We start from the raw sequence: 24095 nt of genomic DNA, 5'->3' as shown, positions 1-24095 counted from the left end.
ACTTAAGGCAATACAGAAATGAACATTTTCTGCAGGTTTTCTCCTCAGTGGCGTCACCTGGTGAGAGCTGGGACTTATCGTTGGTAGGAAGGAAGGGTCACCTCTCTGATTGAGTCCAGGCGTTTCATATTTATGTTCAATTGCTGGTTCGCTTTAATTTGGGGTTATAAAAAGAACATTGTTGGGTATGGTCTTATTAAGTAATAACAAAATGCCCTTCCCCTGATCTGCATTGTTCTATTCCTCTGCCTCCTCCACCAAACAACAAAAATGGCTTTACTGAGAAGGCCTGTTTCAAGTAGTCCAAACAAAGGTATACGTTGTTAGGAAACAGAAATACAGTTTCATTGACATTTTTTTACATTTTCAGCTGCATTGTGAGTTGTCTTGCACTATGTGCTCCATGGCATGAGTGGAAATATGAATCTTGGCTGGGGACATCAAATATGCAAGTAGAGATTGAACTTCCCCTAATGTATCCGTGAGGGATTTTGCCGTGCGTAGCCCAGCTTCTTCCCACAGTCATAAATCGTTTATTTTGGAGCCCACAACCGCTCTAAATGAGTGTTTTGCGCTTAAGCAACAGGGCACTTTCTTCCACTTGGGGTGCAAAATTGTTCTGTTGAGGCTAAAGATAGAAAAGTTCCAAACAGAGCAACATGCAGTGATTGCACCCGATGTAGAGCTGGAGAGACCAAGCACCGTGCAGTTGGACGGTTGTGTCCATTTTTAACCATCTGAAACAGTTATCACAGCGGATGAAAGGAATTTTTTTTTCAGATGTTTAAGAACAATTCAGAAACTGAAATAGAATAGAAAACCACTGACTTTAACGTAAACATGGACTGAACATGTGCCACCAAGAAAGAAACACATGAGAAAAATGATAGATGAGCAAAGTGTCATTAGAAGATGAGAGAGATGAAGCATTTAAATTCTGATTTATGCTCAGGCCTGGTGGTGATAGCATCAAGCTATGGGGCTGATCCACTGTCAGTGGCACTGGCACCTATCTAAGCAGTTAACAATTAAACCAAACAGGGTGTTTCAGTAGAACAATGATTCTGCTGTCCTTAACTCCACTGAAAATTTATAGACTATATTTAATGGAGACATATCGCGCAAAATTCCCTTTTTAGCCCTTGAATACATTTTGTTGCGCTCATGGAGTCTGTAGAAGTGCAGAGAAGTTGAATGTCTGTCCAGAAGTTGAGTAGTTCTTTATATTCTGTGAATTTTTTTTTAATCCGTTCAGTTTTCTTTGTTTTTGTTATGTTTTATTCTGAACAGTTATGTCACAGTATATGCTGTGGAACTGCTAAACAAGGTCATGGACTTCGACTTACGAATTTGGTGAATCCACCATGTTTATTTTTTTCTGTGGCGCTTTTGTAGTCCAAGCTGCAGGATTCATAAGCTACAAGTGTATAAATGAAAATGTTCGGTTGTTGGGTGTATTAACCTACACAATTCATTACACTGTCCCCTAGAATACTACAAAAATGGCCGAATGGGGTGAAGTGACTCGTTTGAATTTAAAGAGTCAGCCCCAAAAGGAGTTGCTAACAGACACACCTCATGACATGGGTAAAGAAAGGGCTGTGGGGCAATAATAACAAGGAGTCCATACCAAATCATTGCAGTTCCACTTTATATAGACCACAACTGAATGATTTCAATGTAAAAAGGAAGGCATTAAAAAGTGTGATGTGTCCCCTTTAAAAGCCAGGTCTGCACCAAGAAAGCCAATGAGAATAGTGGACATTCAGTATTTTTTAGGCAGTATTATAACATAACCCAGCAGATGCCTAAATTTGCTCCTGTGTGTATTATAAAAAAATTATAATACATTTAAACTTGTGCACCCAATCCTTGTTTTTAAAATGATTGAGGTTGGATCTTTTATCATCTATCTTCACCAAAAAAAAAGGCATCTATAAAAGCCCAAGAGTAATCAGACATTTTTCTGCCAATGAAAAAATGTGTATATAAACTTCTGGCCACACTACAATCAATCATGCTGCAGGCCGTTTCCACATAGTTCTAGTTTTCTTTCCCACTGCTGGTTATTTGGCACATTCAATTCTGTTTGGGCCATTTTCTCCTGTGACTGAAGCTGACTCTTGGCAGCAGGGGGCTCTGGGAAAACAGCTGCTTCTGAACTTTACCATATAGAATCACATGCAACAACGACATTTAGGTCCTCTGAAAAACTCGACCAAAATAGACTACATTTTAAATGTATTGTCCATATGCAAGAGATACAGACAAGCTAAACAGATAACAGTTTGATTGTGATGCTCTTTTGATGGAACCTTGCAAAATGGTTTATTATGTCTATTTTATATTAATGTGTATGCTTTATGGACCTACCTACAGCATCAGGTTACATTGAAACACCGTATCAGCGGGTGCTGCTGGGATTTAGTGATGGCAAAAATCAACATATGAGAAAAATGTTTATTTTTCTTAATCATTTCATGGAAAAATCTGAATCAGTCTTTCCTTTAAAGTCTCAGATCACCACATGCATAAAGTACCAAGTAAATTCCCAGAAGAGAATTAGTAGAAAATCCAAACTGTTTCACACGAATCCATTGGGTACGTTTCCCAGAACGTTTCTTTTGGCAACTAAGAAAACATAAATGCATATTTAATTGTGTGTGCAGGAATTACCTGAAAAACACACTTTTGTTTTACCTGAGAGAGGCAAAAATGCTCTATTTGCATTCGAGATGATGCACAAAAATAATGCGGCACGTGGATGTGGACTCCTGGGAGATTTAACTGAGAAGACAGTGCCTTTACAGGGTTTTCACATCATACTGTAAAACGGATTGCCGAATTCCACTCCATCAATTGCATGATCAAAATAAAGCTTTTTTAAAATACTAATTTTTTTTGTTTCAAATCGATCCAGTACTCCTGGCAAAAAGAACAGAAAACCACTCTATATTCCTATTTTTTCTTCTTCCTCTTTTAACATCAGTGTTTTATGTAGTCTGGAAGGATCCGTGGGAACATGGTATGATTTGGACCACACCCTCGCCTACACAGCAAATTGTAAAATAAATTCAAGCTGTATTAGTGCTTTTTTAAAGAGCAACAAGAATTTGTCAATTTGTAAATACCAGAAATGTGTGAGAAAACTAAATTGCATTCTTTGTCAGGAAGATTTGTATAACGTGATAGCTTTATTCAAATGTACAAGAAAGATCTGTCCTTGGACAGGGAGCAATACCAGCAACTCTTGACACCCAAGAAACCTGCTTAATGCCATGGTCAGCAGTGTCTCTCCACCAGCCAGTACCTAAACTGTCCATGCTAACCAACTAGAGTACCAGCAGACATGTGGCAGCTACCCCCTCAGCTTCCATTACCTCCTTTAAATAGACTTTAATGAGTTGAATGCACAATATTATATAATGTAGATAATCAGAAATATGATTATATATATATATATATATATATATATATATATATATATATATATATATATATATATATATATATATATATATATATGGAATTAGGCTTGGGCCAGTTACTGGTTTCAAGGTATACCGCAATATGCTGGTGAAGATGCTGGAAGCAAAACGTCTTCAAACTTCGGAAAAAAAGTCCAGTTGTTTTGTTTTTTAACTTTTTTGGTATACCGCAATATGAAAAAGTCACAGTTCCAAAAATCTTCGTCATACCATTCCTGCGGTGTATGTGTTTTTTAAAAGTTTTGTCAGAGAGAAAGTGGATATAAAATCCCTCAGGTTGTGCACAACTACAGTATTACAACCTATATCAAGGCCCCAGAGGCTGCAGCACCACTAAGAGGCATCAGACCCTGAAGACCAAGGAGCTCTCCAAGCAAGTCAGGGACACAGTTGTTAAGAAGTACAAGTCAGGGTGGGGTTAGAAAAAGATATTAAACTTTTTGATGTTTTCCCAGAGCACCATGAAACCCATCATCTTCAAATGGAAAGCACATGGTACCACAACAAACCTACCATAAAAGGACCACCCACCAGAACTCACTGACCGGGCCAGGAGGGCATTGATCAGAGAGGCAGCAGAGAGACCAGAGGTAACCATGAAGGAGCTGCAGAGACTGGAGGATCTGTCCATAGGAGCACAATAAGCTGTACACTCCAAAGAGCTGGGCTTTATGGAGGAGTGACCAGATAAAAGCCTTTACTTTGTGTTCAAAATTTGTTTTGATGCTGCAAAACAGCACATGGGCAACTCCCCCAAATGAATGAAGGAAGATGCCTTGATCAGATCAGACTAAGGTTAAAGTATTCAGCTACCATGGAAAATGGTATGTCTGCTACATACACATGCCATCTTGTCCACAGTGAAACATGGTGGTGGCAGCATCATGCCGTGGGGATGTTTTTCAGCAGAGACTGGTCCAAGTCACGGGTAAGATGGATGGTACTGAATATAGGGATATTCTTGAGCCAGTCTGCCTGTGATTTCAGACAGGTACAGAGGTTCACTATCCAACACAAACACTAGAGTGCTTTTGGAGGAAACATCAAAATGTTTTTGAATGGCCTAGCCAAAGTCCAGACTTCAATCTAATTCAGAGTCGTTGGTTAGACTTGGAATATTGCTGTTCACAAGTATGGAGCAGTTTAGCATTAAGGAATGGGCAAAAATCCCAGAGACAAGATTTGGCGGGCTCAGAGAGACAGATCCAAAGTCACTTGCAGTTGAAATTGTTGCAAAGGACGATTAGCAAAGTACGGACTATAAGGGGGTGGGGGTGAGATGGGGGGTAAACTGCACGGTGAAGTTTTCGGTTATTTTGACCTATTTGTTGTTTGCTTCACAATAAAAAAAAATAGGTACATTCTTTGAAGGAAATGGTGCAAACTCTCAAACCATGCACTTTAATTCCAGGTTGTGAGGCAAGAAAAGCTTTTAAAACTCCAAGGGGGTTGAATACTTTATAAAAGGTACTGTAAATTGATTTGCAAAACATAGGCTCATGTTTTCAAGCCTTTAGCTTTAATCCTGATGAATTTCTACTTACAGCTAATGAAAACACAATGCTTAGAAAATTACGTTAGACCATTAATGCAGATACTGTGTGGGCTTAATGAAAAGTAAATTTAATACCTGCTTAAAAGGAGCATTTTTTTCCAAAAGGTACTTTAATCTAACAAAAGAGCTTTGTCGGAATACACACACACACACACACACACACACACACACAGTGCACATGCATGCACAGTCGCCTCATTGGTTAAGATGGTGTTCCAGCCGGGGATTTGGGGGCACGGGTCACCCTGGGAGTTGCATTCCAAATATTTATATAAAATGATTTTGAAGTATAGTGTATATACTATTTAATGTTAACAAGGGCCCTTCGTATATCAAAGTAAATATTTTGGAGCCATAAATCAAACGTATTCCATCTTTCTCCTCATCAGACATTTACAGACACAATGCAGAAGAAATAATGTAGTTCTATTCTCACAGCAAACCTCCAGAGGAAGGAGAGGGAGAGGTCGTCTGTCATTAGGAAGGTTAGTGCTCTGATCCATGGCTTTTCATGTCAAGGTGTTCTTGCACAAAACACTCAACTCCACTTTAACTCTGATTTGTTCACTGGCATGTGTGTTCTGAAGGAGAAGCAGCAATGAACAGCCTTTGTTACGCAGAGCCGCAGTATCAGTAAATAGATGTCTTTATTGCAACAACATGCAAACCTAATCATCAATGTCTTACTTTGTATTTATAAAGGAAGTGCTTTTTTCTCTTTCTTTTATAAACAACTGATAGTAGCAAAATCCCTATTGAACTTATAAAAGAAACTACACTCACAGTAAAAACACATATTTCAATGTATTTTACCTGTATTTTATATGACAGATCAACACAAATTAGAGCATAATTGTGAAGTAAAAGGAAAGTGATACCTGTTTTTCAAAATAAATATTAAATCAAATATATTCAGTCCCCTTTACTTCGATATGTCTAAATTAAATCTAGTGCAACCATTAGGGGTCCCCTAATTTGTAGATAGGAAATTGAGTTAATCCCTGAGTAATTTAATCTCAGGATAAATCCAGCTGTTCTTTGAAAGCTTCAACAGTTCTCCAGAGAGCCATCACAAATAAACAGCATCACAAACATCTGAAAACACACCAGACAGGTTGGTAGTGGAGCCGGGATTAGATTACAAAACAATGTCAAAAGTTTTGAACAACTCAGAGCAAAGTTCAACCCATAATTTGAAAAATGGTTGCATCACAGCTTTAAATTTACCAACTTACCTAAACTGGCGGACGGGGCAAGAAGACAGAGGGGCGCCTCTGGAGGAGCTGTAGAGATCCACAGCTCAGTTGAAAAAATCTGTTGACAGGACATGTAGTTATGCACTTCACAAATTCGGGGGCTAAACAAACTAAATCATCGGCACACTTTTCAAAAAAAAAAAATTTGCGCTGTAGGCAACATTGAAAACAATGCCTTTTTTTCCCCTTTCACTCCACAATAATGCAATGTATTTTATGTTGATCACACAAGTCTTTAAAAGCTGGGGCTGCAAGGTGAGAAGATGTGAAAATGTTCAACCTCTGAACACTTTTGCAAGGCCCTATAATGACAGTCTAAATTTTTGGGGTCAGTTGAAACAGAGAAACTAGAAGACTTGAGGCCAGATCCACTACCTATCAATGCAGAGAGGGAATTCAAAGAGATGACGATTAAGCCTGCGGACACCGAGAAACAGGAATCAAACCTGAAAGGACAGGACCACTGAGCCTTTATTATCTGTCTTTTTTCACCATAAGATAATTACTTTAATGATATAACAAGGGACGTAATTTTAACGAGGAGAAGGCTGAGTTGAGAGATTTCACATCATATATAGTGGAGATGTATGCTGAGTGAAATTTGGTCTGACTCGGCAGCGATCCACGCCAGCTGCAATTCTGCCATCGCCGCTCGTCCTAAGAGACAAGAGAGGGAAAGACATTTCATTTTCACATCAAATGTTTCGTCTCTCATATGACGAGAGCTGTAACTAAAACCTGAAGATGATCCGTGTGCCATAGTAACATGGCCCGCTGTTTATAGTTTTTTTTTTAGTAGGTGGCCGGATTGTTGCCAGAAAAGGAGAAGCGCTGTCATAATATTGATGTGTCATTGGCCTCTCTTTCAGACGCTGGGATGGATCGAGCAGACCGATCAGAGCGGCCAAATGTTGCTGGCGGTTGGTCTATGCAGATGTCAGGCGGCGGGCGATTCTCCAAGCGCGATACTAACTCTTCTACTTCACAGGCCACTCATTTGACGTTTAATTAACAGAAACTGTAAGGCTCCTGTAAAGCTTCAATACATAGATCCAGGAAGATTTCATCCTCTTCAGCTTTCTAACATTCGTGCCCCTGTGTACCCTCCCCTGTGTAGCCTGCATCTTTCCCTGTGCATGCCTTATTGGCCTGTGGCTGCTGCTCCTGTGCTTAGCTGATGACCCACCTCTGTTCAGGCCAACGGCTGGCCTGGGGAGATGTCTTTTTTTTCCTTTTCAGAGCCAGGTTCACCTGTTCTTTGCTGCTCTTGGGTGCTGAGTGTTGCAGGCTTTCTATCATTCTCATCACTCTAAGGAACTTTGAGTGATGAGGTGATAAATTTGCTCATATACAAGTACAGCCACCCAACACAAACACTTGTCTCTACACTCACACAACATGTGATCCAGATGGTTGAAGGTCATACATCAATGTGGTCTGCCCGCATTGATGCTGGATGAAATCTGGGTTTAATAAAGTCAGTCACTATCAGGACTCCATCTTGGGATTTCCTTTTTTTGTTTAGCAAAACTGCCCTGGTACATGTAGGCAACCACCATCTCCGTATGGCATGCCTAAAATGATAAAGGACACAAGCAAGGGGGGAAAAAAATCCCATTACAATAAATTGGAGTTTGTGGTTGTGACATGGAATAACATAAGCAAGTTTAAAGGGTGTGAATATTTGTATAAGGTACTGTATGTTAGAAAAAAACAGAAAAGTTCTGTACATTAATATGAGGAAGAGTGATTTGGACCGAGCCTTTAAACAACCATGACTGTTATTATTGTATGTGTGCTAAAAATATGTGGAGTGACCTTCTTTTTCTAATACCCAGCTAAGCTTGACTGTGTGTCATTCATCCAAAGCCTCCAGGAAGAGTCAGCACATTAAGCACCGAGGACCTCTGGCATCAACAGATATGGCCACGCACTGACTTAGAAGAAATGTGTTTAATTATTTTTTCCCAAAAGTGCCTCATATATTAGTCATCTTAAGCACGAGAAATGGAACGGCAGCGGATGATAGTAACTGATCCGATTCTTCTTCTCACTGTCTGCACACTTCGCCTTTGGGCAGGGAGAGTTTTACTGCTGCTGCACAGCAGTCAGTGGGTTCACATGTGGATGAAGGTTCCCCTGAAAAATGAAATTAGTTCATTGGAAACAAAGTCATGAGCAGAAATTCATTCATCGTTTTTTTTACTGGCCTTTTTTTTGCTGACCACAATTTCACACATTTAAATTTTCTTTCTAAAGACTTTGCCACATACAAGCCCGCGTTTGTGAATACTCCATTAAACTGGAAACTGGGATCAAACAGGAAATTAGAGGATCAGCAGAATTTTGTAAATTACCCTGAATAAAACAAACATTTTATTGCCTCCATCCTTTACTGCCCATCAAGGGCTGGACGATAATTCAATAATAATATATATCAAATCGATAGATGTATATGATGATAGAAAAAAAAGGGACAATAAAAAGTTCAATGGAACAGTTTTCCTGTAGGTTAATATTACAGTTATTACACCCTCCAAACCAATCACAACGCAGATCCAGGAACGCTCCATCCCTTCAAAGAGATCTTGCAGTTTAGGTAAAAAGTTGGTTGAATAAAAGGGTTGAGTTTGAATTCAGTGTTTGTGTGTCCTGTATCTAAATATACAGTTTGGTAGAGGTTGTGGTAGGACCCAAATGCAGAAGTACCAGGGCAGGGAGGTTTTATGGGTGAGTTTAATGAAAAAAAAAAAAATTTAAAAACACTGGAGAACACAGGAGCCAGAGCAAAATGTAGCCGTGCAAGTGAAGAAGCGATCAGGTAAGGTGACATGAAGCAGCCGTAGAAACCAGCAGGGAGTGGACAAATGAGAGGAGCTTAAATACTGGGAGGATAGGAGCTGGAACAAAGGCAGGGTAGATTGATTAATTGGTCACAGGTGTGGAGAAGGAGCTGGAAGAGAAACTGAGGAGAGAGAGCTGGTGGCAACAGAGGAACAAGAAAACCAGTCTAACTGTAACTGAGAAAAATGACATACAAAAACCAAGAACTATATAAACCATGACAGGCAACAACAGCTTAAAACGGTCAGGGCTGCACTTAAAAAATATGTTTTGAATTTGTTGATAATTATCCATACCGATCAATATGATTTATACTTTATCAATACGCCTGTTTTTCCTACATCGTCCACCCCTATGCCCATCCCGGCAGAATAGGATAAATCTGTGTCCATTCTGCTCCCTTATTAGTTGGAGCAGTGGTTCTCAACCGGTGGGGCGCGCCCCCCTGGGAGGGCGCCAACACTCTCCCGGGGGGGCGCGAGTAGGCTACAGGATGGGAGTGGAAAAAAACTGGAAAAAAAAAATGTGCACTTTTTTTTTATCACTAAACTACTTTCATAAAAAGTTAAAGTTTTGTATATACATAACTCCTGAATAAAAATTAAAATGTGTTTGGACTGATTTAAAAAAAAAACTTTTGAACAAATGGCATACCGCGAGCGAGCTATTTTTAGAAACGTAACGTCACAATGACGTCACATCACGTGGTATGCAGTAGGACAAGCTTGCATAGTCCGCCGCTGTTTCGCTGTAAAAGAGACGTGCGTTAGCCTAGGTTTTACTCGGTAAACGACAGCTTTTTCCAAATCTAAGACCATGGTTTTTAAACATTGTTGCTATGGAACGTGCAACAGCGACTCGAGGTACGCTGATCGGCCGCATATGAAGGATGTTTTCTTCAAGACTGCCAAGGAGAAATATGTGCGCTGGGACCGGGGCGGTCGGCCTACACAACAGTTCAACCCGGAAAAAGTTACCAAATTCAAGTACATATGTAGCAAGCATTTTGTTGGAGGAAAGGGCCCAACCGAAGAACATCCTGACCCAATTCCAGCGACATCAAGTCAAGGTAAGAGTATTTTGGTGGCCGACATGTTAATAAAGTAGCGCCTGCTACCATGACAGCATATAGGCTATCATGGTAGCAGGCGCTAACATGATAGCCTGCTACCAGGATAGCTTACTCAAAAACATTTCAAATGAGACAAACATTAAACATATACCGATCCCTGGACGGTGATTACAAACAAAAAAACGGCCGACGACGCCATGACCGCCGTGCAGAAAAGAAAAACAAAGCTTACCGTTCGATCAACTTGGCCCGTTTTCCGTTTTTTTTAAGCCCTCGACACTCAAGCCATCGTTTGAGCTGAAGGTTGGTGTGTTTTTCAACAGTTCGACCAGTAATCCGTGTGCCTGGAACAACGTCTTGGGAAAGTTTAACGGCTGCAAAGTCGGTCATGTCGCTGTTTCTGTTGTGCGTGTAATAGCTGGTTGCTACGGGCGCTCTCTACCTGTATGCCCTACCTAAGCGGCAAAAGCAAACGAGCAGCAAACGAGCTATCAATTGATATGCAGGAACAGCTTATTGAGCTGAAGAGTGACAGTAGACTGAAGGAACAATTTAGCTCCTGTCCTCTTTCGTCATTCTGGGCAGCATTGATGCAGGAATACCCGGAACTCTGTGACGTCGCCTTGAAGATTCTCCTTCCTTTCGCGTCGACATATTTGTGTGAGGCAGGATTCTCAAAAATGACTGCACTCAAAACAAAATACCGCAATCGTGCACAAATCGAGGATGATTTGAGGCTATGCTTATCAAACATTGAGCCAAGAATTGAGGATCTTTGCAAGGCAAAGCAGGCTCAGGTCTCACATTAACATCACCTAATTATATAGCAATAGCCTAGTAATGATAATAGGCCAACTGATGATAATAATAATAACAACAACAATAAAGCATGTAACCTCATAATTATATAGCAATAGCCTTGTAATAATGATAGGCATATACTACTCATAATAATAATAATAATAATAATAGTAATAATAATAATAATGCCTGCCAGCTCACATTAGAAGTCTGGTGCTACTGCCAATTATAACAATAGCCTAGAAATGATAATAGGCCTACCTACCGCTACTGATGATGGTAATAATAATAATGTGGGCCTAAAAATAATAGCCTAGGGCTATCTATCTATCTATCTATCTATCTATCTATCTATCTATCTATGCAAGGTAGAGCGGGGCGGGGCGGGGGGATGGGGGATCTGGGCGGGGGGCACTGGGGCCCCAACTGCAATGAACCAGCTTTGGGGGGGCCCAGCTTGCAAAAGGTTGAGAACCCCTGAGTTGGAGGATCATTTTTGAGTTGTCAAAGTACAGCTGGTGAGCATATTGTTAAAAAAAAAAAATCGTTTGATATTTTTGACACTCATTTCAGAAAGTGAAAGAGACTAAAATATTTCAAGCCTTTGTCTCATGTAATTTTAATGATGGCTTACAAACAATGGATACCCCAAATTCAGTGTCTCATGAAATTATGATATAATATAAAGAAAAATTAGATTTTAAATGGAAATCTGAAAAAGTATGTTCAATTCTATGCACTCATTATGGGGTCTGGACTTATTTGCCATGGAGGTGATCAAGCTGTGGTTCTGCTGAGGTGTCATGGAAGCCCAGATTACAGTGATTGCAGCCTTCGGGTCATCTGCCTTGTTGGATCTGGTGTTTCTCATCTTCCTCTTGACGATGCTCCATAGATTCTCTGTGGGGTTCAGATCAGGCCAGTTAGTTGGCCAATCAAGCCCAGTACCACTATGGTCATTGATCTGAGGTGCAATTTACTCCACTCAATTGATTTCAACTGAACTGAATTCAGTTAGTAATTTGAAATGAACTGAGTACAACCAAAATAATTTCATCTGAATGGAATTGAACTGAACATATTTCAACCTATGTAAATTAAACTGATTTAAATCATGTAAATTTGACTTTAATTAAATTGAAAACCTCCTCTGTTTTTCTACATTGAAACAAAACATGTGTAGTATTAACCTTTTCCAAATGATGGGACGTTTTCATTTAGTTCTCTATAACCTGATTTGGCTTAGCAATATTCGGACATACTATATGATGCTAAATCATCTACATACGTAGTCATACTATAGCTAACATTTCTATGTGCTTCAATATTTGATAGAAACCCATTGGAGTAAAAAGAAAAAAAAACATAACTTGATACATTTGTCCCTGCACTTTTTAACCTCGTGCTGTGATCATTTGTTTTTATGTACCAGACTGGCTGCATTGAATTGATTGACCTCACCTCTGCTTCCGGAGCCATATGCAGTCGTTCGTCTCCAAGGAAGGACAAGCTTTCTGCCTGTCACTGCAATTAGCCCTGGGATGAGGAGTGGCAGAAAGAATTCATACTCCTCCAAGTGAAAGTGTACACAGACTCACTTTTACATCAGGCTTAGACAAAAGCCTGAAGCGCAAGAAGACTCCTTGGAGGGGCCTTTTTCCTGCCTTTTTCCTGCCACAGGCACAGGAGGCCAACGTACTGTGGGCTTGTGTTGATTAAACTTAACATTCAGTGTAGGGTGGCCAAAAAACGGCAACTTTTCAGTCAGATGAAATGCACTATAATGAAGAGCATTAACAGTATTTTAGTGTTTTGTTTTTTGTTGACGTTCATAACTAACCTGACCAAGTCAAAGGCATATAGTGGGATATCCCATTATATGGTGCCTTGCAAAAAATTGATACCCCCATTTTTTTTTTTTTTTTTTTACTTTTTGTCAGATTACAACCACAAACTACAGTGGATTTTGCTGTGATTTTCTATAATAGACCAAAACAAATAATAAAATCAAATAGCAGCGCATAATTGTTTTTACTACTTCAGGATTAAATTTAGGTCTGGGCTCTGACTTAGCCATTCGGACACGTGAATAGCCTTTAAACCCAAAGATACGATTGTAGCTCTGGCTAAATGCTTAGAGTTGTTGTCCTGCTGGAAAGTGAACCTCCAACCTTCCAGCACATCATGTTGCCACCACCATGCATCAAAGTGTGTGTGTGTGGGTGGGGGGGGGGAGGTAATTCCAGGGTGATATGCCATGTTGTTTTTCTGCTTCAGACAATTTTTTTTATTTTAATTTTTTTGCATGCAGGACAAAAAGATTCTTTATGGGTCTGATCTGATCAGAGTAGCGACTTCAGGTGGACTCGAGTACGACTAATTAGGTGACTCCAGTGAAGGCAACTGCTTTGACTGGATTTCATTTTGGGGATGAATCAAATGCATATCACACTTACCAGATTTGTTAAAGAATGGTTAAAAAAAAACACCTTTTTCTTATTTGGTTTTGCTTTATGTTGCTACCTACACCACATAAAATCCCCATAAAGTAGATTGAAAATAGTGTTTTAACAAAAATAAAATGAAAGATAAAATAAGAAATCAAACAATGGGCCACAGGTTGAAAGAATCATTAGATGGGAGTCTATTGAAAATGAAGCCAGCTTAAGAGGACTTGACAAAAAAAAACTTGCCATCGTCAGGAAACATCCTGGAGCTCATTCATGGGGGGGATCATAAATACAACCATTCACTGTATTTATGATCTGAAACAATAAGGGATGGAAAGAAGCAAAAAAACAACAAAGAAACAGGGAAACATATTTTACTAAAGGCTAAATTGAAACATTTGGCTGCATAAAATGTTACAAACAGTTTTTCAGGCATCTACTTGGAAATGGCGTACAAGGGAACCGTTGTTTTCTTTCTGTGGTGTCATGAATCTAATTAAATCAGCAGAAGACAACGACGTTGCTTAGTGGAGCATCTTTAGTGGCTTTGATTGAAAAAGGTCATTGGAGAGAAACTCCTGCAAATGAAATTGTAAATTATCATATAAAATGCAACATGCGATAACTGCAAAGCCATCCAGTGCAACACCCTGCAAATTAATGACTACCATTTAAATGTTGCTGTGCACGGTGGGTGCAGTGAAGGCCAGGGGGAGAAGACACAGACTGCAACTTAGACAACTCCATAGAGAAATGGGTTTTTTTTCTCCAGGGTGTGGATCCTCATCCTCTGTCTCTGCTCTGAGAAACGGGGCAGCTCTGCCTGACTGAGATGCTCTGCTCTCTTTTAGACGGTAAATTCAAAGCCGAACTGCATGGCTAATGTCATGGATGAATCACCATGTTTGGAGCCATGGTTCACCCCTTCATTTAGTCATCCAGGCTTACGACACACAATAAACTCAGCCTTGGCATGAGTGAGGAACGTCATTGATCCTTGGGCTGGCAGTGGTTCAGTCATCACCCAGAGGAGGAGAGCATACGATACAGTGCTGACGTTTGCTCTTTGGCTCTATTTTCATTCTGCATTGTCAGTTCAGTTACACCGTTGTCTAAGTATTCCAAGATCGTGGCTATGGTTGGTAATTTGCCTTTCTGAGCAATCCATTGTTTCCTTTTTCACATGTCAGAAGTCGTGACATGGAAGCAGAACCAGGTCACTACAGTCAGTGCAGGTGAGATAATGGAAGCATGATGAGTGCTAAAATAAAATGACAAATGATGAGATGTTCAGTATTAGACATTCAAATAGTAAATTCTGTTATGCATCAGGAAATAGTATGCAGACAGATGGTTCTTTTGAAAGAACATTCCTTAAACTTTCCCCAAGAACATTGCGTTTGCTACCAATGGCATAAAGAAGAGAGTGAAATAATCTTACATACCCACTTAGGCAACCAGCCTGAAGCTGTGCAGGCATAGCTGAGTCAGTTTAGCTCAGAATCCTGATGAGCTGTGAGCTGCTGACTGGAAAAGCACAACAGCCTCAGCTCATGTGAATGCCAACAGGTTTCTATTCAACTAGTAGGTGATGTTGCAGACATGATGAAGGCTCCCAGAAGACAAGGTGAGAGGTCTCCGGATTGGGGAGAAAAGCTTGAAAAATGTTCCAGTTCAATGACGGGATGAGACGTGTAATCAGGTAAGCAGGGTTCCTCCGACACATTTTTCATGTCGAAAACCCAAATCTACCCAGAGCCCTTAATCCTTAGTTCCTACATTTAGGAACTATAAGGACTTAGGTTCACCTTAAATTTACTGCAGATATTTTACCAGGTTTTAAGCAGGAAACCTATAAAAATCATTAGTGTAAGGGGATGGGTGGATGGATGGATGGATGGATGGGTGGATGGATGGATGGATGGATAGTAATAAATGGGGTGATGGATGGATGGACTGTCAGTGATAAATGTGTGGATAGTTTAAACGTTGGCGCAGGTTTACTGGGACACAACTTGGTTAAGAGCCCCCTCTAGTGGCAAAGAGGGGATCTGGACACAAGCTGGAGAAATAGAGGGCTGTTATTCATCTTTACTGAAAACAAAGATCACACATCTTGAACAATGCAGGGAGGATGATGAGTAGCACACAAATGTTTGGGTTATTTCTTGCAAATGTTAGACAATGTATTTTATGTGTGGCGTGTACTTGTGTGTCTTTTAATTGTCAGAGATGAACGTTCTCTTCTATAAGCTTTAGAATTATTTAATTTCATGTGCCAAAAGCACAAGAGCTGATCATGTTCCTGTGGCTACACATCCTGCCCTAAAATCTCGTGCTGGGTGGATCTATGGATGATCAGGTACCAGGTCAACACCAGCGTGGTGAGATCCATACTTTACTCTCAGATTCTCTCTTGTACACATTGTTGTGGTTTCCTCAAAGAAGCTACAGCCAGGCTGTCATCACTGGACTTGTTGCCTTGGTCTCTGTTCTCAAATGATAATATTTATTGCACTTTATTTAAGAAAAAATGCACACAAATTAGTTTGTGTCGTTTATGTTTATTACGGTATATATTTATATGACGTTCTTAAAGAACTTTGTAGTATACTATAAACTTTATCCAAGTTTTGTCTCAGTTTTTATCAAAATTATCCAAAGGAAAAACCCTAAAAACACCTAAAGGTCAGAAGTTTGATCGTATATAAAACTTCAACATTAAAAAGTATCGGTGTAGGTATTGGTGAAACTGGCCGGGGGCCGTGCCAGCCATTTGGGTGCCCTGAGCGCAAATGAACAATAATAAAGTATTAGTCACTGGGATTCTCTTCATTTCCAAAATAACTTCTTAACTTTAATGTTTTAACAATTGCAACGAGTCAGATAAACTAATTTTGCATCAATAATCCACAGTTTACGGTTCAAACCATGTTATCAGTTAACCGCAGTTTAATTTCTAATTTTATTCTTGGTACAGTTTAAATATGTTTCGTGTGCTACTGGATACTCAAGCATGTGCATTAATATAATTTAGCCTCAAACATCTTACAAGGTTTTTTCAACGTTCCCGTTACCAACGTGCCATCTTGTTGTGACCCCTAAGCCTTTTGTAAATAACCAGAAATATTTGCACGAACATTGATAAGAAATTTCCAAGAATTTATACATATAGATACACATCTATCAACCTTTGGCTTCTTGTTTTGACCCATGATCTTTACTTCTTAGCTCTAGTGGCCTTTATTTGCCAGTTGTCCAACAGGAAGTAGGTGAAGGCAGAAGGCACCCTGGACCCATGATGGTTTGTAAGTAGCTTTAAATAGTTTCACACTGCCTTAATTATTCCGTGGTTTCATTTACCCCCGTTGTTTGCTATATTCGCAGTTGTACATATGCGAAACAAAAAATTGACAGGATAGATTGTCATTTTGAATCACAAAAACAATTTGATACACATCTGAGAGTTTCACAGTGGAAACACCTAATTGGATTTTATGATTTTGTGTGACTTGAGGCCCGCACTACAATTACTGTATGAACAAGTGACAACAAAAAACTGCAAAAGTTGAGGTTATGCAGGAAAAAAAGTAAACCGCATAATGCAAAAATAATGTTGTGATAGGGAAAAATGGCGGTGAAATCTAAATTTGTAAAGAAAAAAAGAAAAAAAAAACATCATATATGCCCTGGACCCAAGATGTAAGGGAGCATGAAGCATCCTGGCCAGGGCAGGAGACGGCGCAGTGCTGGATTTCCTTAAGCCTTCCTTGAAAGGTGGGGAGAGTTCGTACACGCTGTGGCTCACAGATTCCATCCTCACCAGTGTTTTTCTATAAAGGATCACATGCGCCAGTGCAGAAGAACCTGGGGATATCCCTTTTATATCAAGGGATTCTGTGCCATGCTGGCATCTGTATTTACCGATACTTGGCTAGTGTTTTAATGGAGTTTTAGATTTGTTTTAGTCAACTTAATGGTTCATAATTCTGTTGACCAAATCTTAACAAACCAAACATGATTTATCCACGTGTGAGGATAAAAGACGGTTATAGAGAAAACAAACAGCTGCACAAAGAAAAGCAGTGGTGCAGGATGGGCAGAGCCCTTTTTCCTTACTTCTGTTGAAACGGTTCACAAATCTGACTGAAGCAGCTGAGGAGAGCTGCAACGTTTGAGCAAAACCATGACCATTCAAAGCCTGAAACAGGTAATGGTGAGGAAACATCACATTTAAAAAAAAAAAAAAAAAAGAGCTTTTTGGCTACTTTAAAAAATAAAACGTCAGCATTTCAGGTTTTCTTTGGATTGTAATTGGTATGTTAGCTCAAAAAATACATTTCCCCTGATGTTTTCTGCATATTTATATAGGGTGTGGAACACATTTAATTGTATGTTCAGAAAAATGCTGACTGTCGAAGAGGTCTCAGAAATATTTGTATCAAAAGTGATACATTTGGATTTATAGGGTTAAATACAATTTCAGAATGACTATCCCCAGAAAAATATGTGGGAAGAGTTGAGTTTGCCGTGAAAACGGTGGAACCAGACACATTTTAAGGAGCTGGGGGGGGACAAAAAGAGACAAAAATGATGGAATTTTAAAAACAAAAGTTAGGTTTTTGTATTGATGTCCAAAAAAAGTGCTAAAATGATGTCCCCAGTGATCAACACTGAAGGATGAGCCGGTACCAGGTGCTAAGGAGTCCCCAGCCAGGTAGTTTTCTTCATTCCTTCAAAGGAAAGGTGAGGTCTAAATTATTTGCAGAGCTCTACTTGAATATTTTTCTTGAAAATTAGCAACAGATTTTCACAGTTAGCACATCACCAACCGAATAAACTTAATTTACACCAGGTATTATTTTCTCTGTAGTGAATGCTGTTCAGAGCCAGATGTTGTCATTCAACATGTCAAAGTGTCTCTCTTTGGGTCCCTATCACCTTAGCTGGCATCAAAGTTTGGCACACACGCATATCATTTTCTGGTTTCCAAATCACTGAAATAATTGGAAACAAATCCACGGTTTAAGCTGTGGCTTTCATATTTATTTCACCGTACACCAACCGTTTCAGCATCAGACGTGATGGTGACAAGCAAAGCAACAACTAGGCACAGTACATAACTCTATAGCTCACTAAGTAATCTGGTTGCATGTCAGCTGTCCATTACTAGTCCGGGCCATGCGGGGGTACCCATGCTGCCCGTATGCAAACGTTCCCAATCCACCCGCTCACAGCTCTTCCACGCGTGTTGCTCCTAGTGAAGCCACAGCAGCCCAGGCCTTCTGCCACGCTGCAGGTAGGACGCCGGTAGGTTTTAGGAGGTGATGGACACCATGTTGTTAGGACTCAGGATCTCAATCCAATAGCCATCTGGGTCCTGGATGAAGGCCAGGCCTTTCATTTTACCTGAGGGAAAACAATAGGTGGACAAGTGGAGAATTTTATACATATATCACTGAAAATAAACCAAAGCGTTAAATGTTTATTGTAAGTCCACAACGAGTGGACGGAAACCATTTTCAGTCGTACGCCGTTGCACCCATCTTACCATCGTCTGGCTTCTTGACAAACGTTACTCCCTGCTCCTCAAACATCTTACAAGCTGCATAAACATCCGGAACCGCGATACCGATGTGTCCTAAAAAAACAAAACAAACAGAGAGTATTTCACTTTATTGCACACTGAAGTTATGAACTTGTGCAAATCTTAAGTAGGTTTAACTGAAGGAAAGCTAGTTGTGAAGTCACAGGAGTGCTGCTGGTCCTGTGAACTGTAATACTGTGCTTTTTGCCAAAAATAAAAAAATAAAAAATAGGAAACACATTCACCAAATCCACGTGGATCAGAGTTCCCGTTGTGATAAGACTGGCTGTCGTCAGACTCTGAGCCCCAGTTACTGAAAGACAAGGGACAGGAGGACAAATACATGAGGCAAGACAGGCGACAGAAACTAAAGGTTACATTTAATACCCAGTGAGATCCAATGTACCGATTTCATCTGACGCTCTAATCAAGGGAATTTAGATTTATTTATTTTCACAAATCAGAATACATCAATAAAATAAGAAATGTGATGGAGTGTGACAGAAACCCCTTAGGGCTTATACCAAAGGCCACACCCCTAAAACAAAAAAAAACACCAGACGGCTCACATTATGAAAGACATTTCACTGGAGACAGAAAATGTCTTTCATTTTCTGTCTCCAGAAAATTAAAGACATTTTCTGGAGAAAATGTCTTTCATGTACAGTTTTACATTTTAGCTTCCAAATTTCAGGGAGTCAATATTTGTAAAATCATGCATCACTGTCTTTTTTGGATAACAGTATTTTTTTCAAAGACTTTCTACCATTTATCTCTGAAGAATCCAAATATTTTCCATATTCGTTCCATAATTTTTGCATCATGCAAAATGCCGAAAAGAAAAATGCACTTGAGTTTTAGTACTTAATGGTAGATGAAAAAGACAAAGCTTGTCTAGTATTATAAGAATGCACTTGGCAGTTCTTAACATAATAATTATTGAAACTATCAGGAGACTGACCTCGTTTATCATAAAACCAAAAAGGTACATGTTTGAAAATATTAATTTCATAAATATTCAACAGCTGTAATTTAGAGAAAAAGGAACACTTGCTGAATCAAAAAAATGTCGCTAAGCCAACAAAAGCTTTTTGGAGAAGTAGGATTTTTTAAGATAACCAGGAAATGTACTTGCCCAAACAATAGTATGACAGGTATGAATAGATTAATGAATAATATAAAGTTAACATCACTTTATTGTGAACAAAATGTATAATCCTTCTCAAAATACCTAGAGCTTTAGTGACTTTTTTGCAGACTTTACCAATTTGTTCTCTCTAAAGGAGCTTGCCATCAAGTTGGTAAAGTTTAAACCTGGACTACAGGACGGTGCAATAAATCACACGTGCCTTCCAGGTCACTACGGTGCCGTACCGTTCCACTGAATGTACATTTAATCACACGCTCTGTGCAAAATAGCCGTCCATTCAGTGCCGCCCTGGTTCTCTCTCCAGATGTTGTTCCTAGACAATAACCTGCTTCCATTCATTAGTCTTGTTTTAACGTATACATCCCTGTACATTTCTCTGCAAGTTTCACACTTCTTAGAGTTCCTATATCCATTTTAATATTCCATCTCTAAAGGTACTTTACTCCTATAGATTTGCTTTTATGTCTTTATAGCACTATGCAATTCAGAGCCACTTTTTAAGGCGGTTTATAACCGTTCCTGGAAGCGTTTGGTCGCCGCCCTCATCTGAACATCATCTGTGCTTACTGCGTCAGCTCGATGGTGGCTCTGCGTGAAAAGGTCCAGGCCGTCCTCTCCTTCACGTCTGCGGGGATCTCCTTCTTGTCCTCGTAGCCCAAGAAGAAGAGCGTGAAGCGCATGGAGGGAAAGTCAAACTTTTGCAGTAGCCTGCAACATATTGCACACCGGAGGGAAACGTTACACGCGGCTTGATTGGCGTATGGCAACCCGTGGCGTGCCATAAAAAAAAATAAAAAAAAACTTTGTTGTTTTCACATTCAGCAGCTTGCAAAGTCCCAAAACTCACGTCATGCCGAGGATCCTGGTGTAGAAATCCAAGGATTTAACCGGATCTTTGACCCTCAGCATAGTTTGCTGCATCATAAAATCCTGAAACACAGACAGAAATGAACAGAGAAAGGCATCAGTTCGACAGCAGCAGCTACAGCAGCGCAGGTCGGTCACAGTGAGAAGCTGCTTGTGTCTTATCACGGCAGGTTTGTCTCATCAGCGTGGCAGAGCTCCGGCAGTAACCACAACGAAAATCCCACAAAGATGTCAGGGATTGAAAGCATATGTTACGGCGAGCTCGGAGGAAAATGATCCAACAGTCACGTGATTTAGTAGATCTCCCCTTTTTAAGTTCTGCCATAATCACCGTGTGTCCATTTGCATAGATATATTAACAGATGCTATGCCAACTAACCGTAGGTGTCTAACATTTTTTATGTGGATAGAAATAGGTTCGTGTGGTGGCCTTTTAAGGACAAGAAGAAATCTTTATCTGTAATTGCAATTGTACATTCCAACAAAAATGTGTCTTCTGCCTTAAACCCGTCCCTGAGGGAGCAACCTGGGGCTAAGGGTCTTGCTCAGGGACGCGTGGCGGCTGTCTGCGGGGATCATGGCCGCTTCTGTCATCGGAGCCGTAACAGGGAGCTATTGTGCCAGAGTGCATTACAAATCTACAGATTAACTAATATGCTGTTCTGCCTGATTAATGCATCGTCCTGCAAAAGGGTCTGAGCCAATACAGATAAATCCATCTGTTTATTCATTCATACAAATAAATCAGAAACACCCCCCTAACGCACACGCAGCAGCACAGCTCACTACTAACATCACAATGACCTCCATGCAGCTGCTCCAATCGGAAAGCATGGCAGGTTCCACCTGAACGCTGCTTGTGCACTGCAGGTGAAAGTCGAGCATAAGCCATAACTTACACTGACCATAAACGCACCACGGCTGATGCAAATAATCTCATGATGCGCATCCCCTGCCTGCCTTCTTTCATTTTTGCTTTAGAAATGTCTCATTTAGAAGAACACCAGAGCTCTGCTGTCCAAGCCTGGTTTTTATCTCTGCAGCTTGTCTCTTTCCTGCCCCCTTCCCTCTGAACTGTCAGCCGTCTGCGGCGGGGAAGCTCAGTGAAGCTATGGCCATCCTACATCTTGTCCGGTCAGAAGAATGGCCTCCAGTTTCTTTTCATTAGAATTTTGTGTGAGAGCCGGGACAGATGAAAGGTTTCGTGTTTTGTGTTGCTGGTGCGGCCATCCACCCTAGGGAAGCTGTTAGAGGGGGCCAGCAGAACATTTGAGGGCTGACCCTACAGATGCAGCCAAAGGTTTGTAGGAATGGTCCCAAAGTGCAGACCTAAACTAGACCGGGAACTGAGAAATGATCCCAGACGCCATTTGTGGACGATGAAAACAAAATCCAGTCTCCAGATGTGCACAGCTGGTAGGAGATATACCCCAAAAATACCGCTTTGTGCGTTTATCAATTCCTAAAGGAAAAAAAGTTGCATCTTGAAAACAATTATTTTTTGCTCATTAGTTTTGGTGATGCTTTAAAAAAATGCAATATAGTTTCAAAGGATTCCCAGGGGAGTGCAGCAGAAGCAGCCGGGGCTTTGGCGTGTTCCGACGTGTTCCGGAGCAGACGCAAGTCCACTCTCGTCTATTTATTTCGCGGCTGCGACCCGCAGCAGGACACTCCGAGAGACGCTGGGCGCTGGCTAAAAACGCCGAGACGGCAGAACCGGTTTAGAACCGTCAACCCGCCGTTGCTGCTGCTGCGGCTCTCCTACGGCGCGCGCCTAATGGGCACGCGCTCCTGCACAACGCGAGACGATAGACTTCCAACAAGTTGCAGAGATCTTTCACCGCCACGCGACCGTTCAGCTAAAAGTTAGCCTGCAGAAGGCAGCCTCTGCTAAAACGCGCCAGAAGTGAGGAATGTCAACACACACACACAGCGGCAGGACGTGTTTATGTTGTAAATGTCCAAATAACCCAAACCCCAGGTCACCGAACCCTCCCCCGCCATTCAGAGAGGGAACCTGTCCGATAATGGACGCGGCGCAAACAGCAGGTTTACCTGTCCGGAAGTGTCTGGCCTGTTGATCTGGAGAGTCTGTTGCTGGTTTATTCCATTCTACATCAATACAGTAGTCATCTTACCTTAGTTAAAGGGTCTCCATCTTTACAAGCTGCGACCGCTGCCTCTGACAAGCCGGTGTCACCCATTTTCACAGAAGGGACGTTTCTACACCTCACCTCAGTTTACTGGGACTGGGAGGAGGTGGAAGAGTTCATAGGAAAATACCTTCCGCTGTAGACTTTCAAAATAAAAGACGCAATCGCTACGCTAATTTTTAAATGCCGAATAACGCAACCTTATATATATATATACAATGAAACTGAAACACCTGGTTTTAGACCGCAATAATATATAGATATATGTCTATATATAGGTCTAGATATATGTAGATATATAGAGAGATATATATAGATATATATAGATAGGTATATAGAGAGAGAGAGAGATAGATATATAGATATATCTAGATATATATATCTAGAGAGAGAGAGAGATATAGTAGATCTATAGATATCTATAGATGGATCTATATAGATATCTCTCTATATCTATATGTAGATAGAGATATATCTCTCTCTATATCTCTCTGTAGATATTCTCTCTATATCTATCTCTATATATATATATATATATATATATATATATATACACACATATATATATGTGTATATATATATATATATACACACATATACATATATATATGTATATATATATATATATATATATATATATATATATATATATATATTGTGATAGACTGGTGACCCCAACAGGGATGGAGATTCTTTGACATTAATATTAAAAACTATACTGACTTGGATAGATCATTGTGGACTCGTGTATGCCCATGTTTGACCTGACGTTTTATATTTTCTCAATTAATAGTAAGTTTATTTATACAGCACCTTTGACATGAGTCAAAGTGCTTTGCAGTACACGGCATAAAATACAAAACGGCACAAAA

The 24095-nt window shown here is 40.2% G+C and overlaps 1 protein-coding gene across 1 annotated transcript; it reads right to left on the bottom strand.

The window, feature by feature from the left end:
- Positions 1-18485: 18485 nt before the first annotated feature.
- LOC105934152 (lactoylglutathione lyase) lies at positions 18486-23319 on the bottom strand. The gene is made up of 6 exons (XM_012874017.3): positions 23209-23319; positions 21051-21133; positions 20771-20911; positions 19299-19366; positions 19018-19107; positions 18486-18875 (listed from the first exon to the last, which is right to left on the bottom strand). The coding sequence occupies exons 1-6, from the start codon at positions 23272-23274 to the stop codon at positions 18784-18786; spliced, it is 540 nt and encodes a 179-aa protein (XP_012729471.1). The 5' UTR covers positions 23275-23319; the 3' UTR covers positions 18486-18783.
- Positions 23320-24095: the final 776 nt, after the last annotated feature.

Source organism: Fundulus heteroclitus, chromosome 4 (genome assembly GCF_011125445.2).
Source record: "Fundulus heteroclitus isolate FHET01 chromosome 4, MU-UCD_Fhet_4.1, whole genome shotgun sequence".
Classification (NCBI taxonomy): domain Eukaryota; kingdom Metazoa; phylum Chordata; class Actinopteri; order Cyprinodontiformes; family Fundulidae; genus Fundulus; species Fundulus heteroclitus.
The sequence above is the reverse complement of the archived record's forward strand: the minus strand, read 5'-3'. Positions and strand labels throughout refer to the sequence as shown.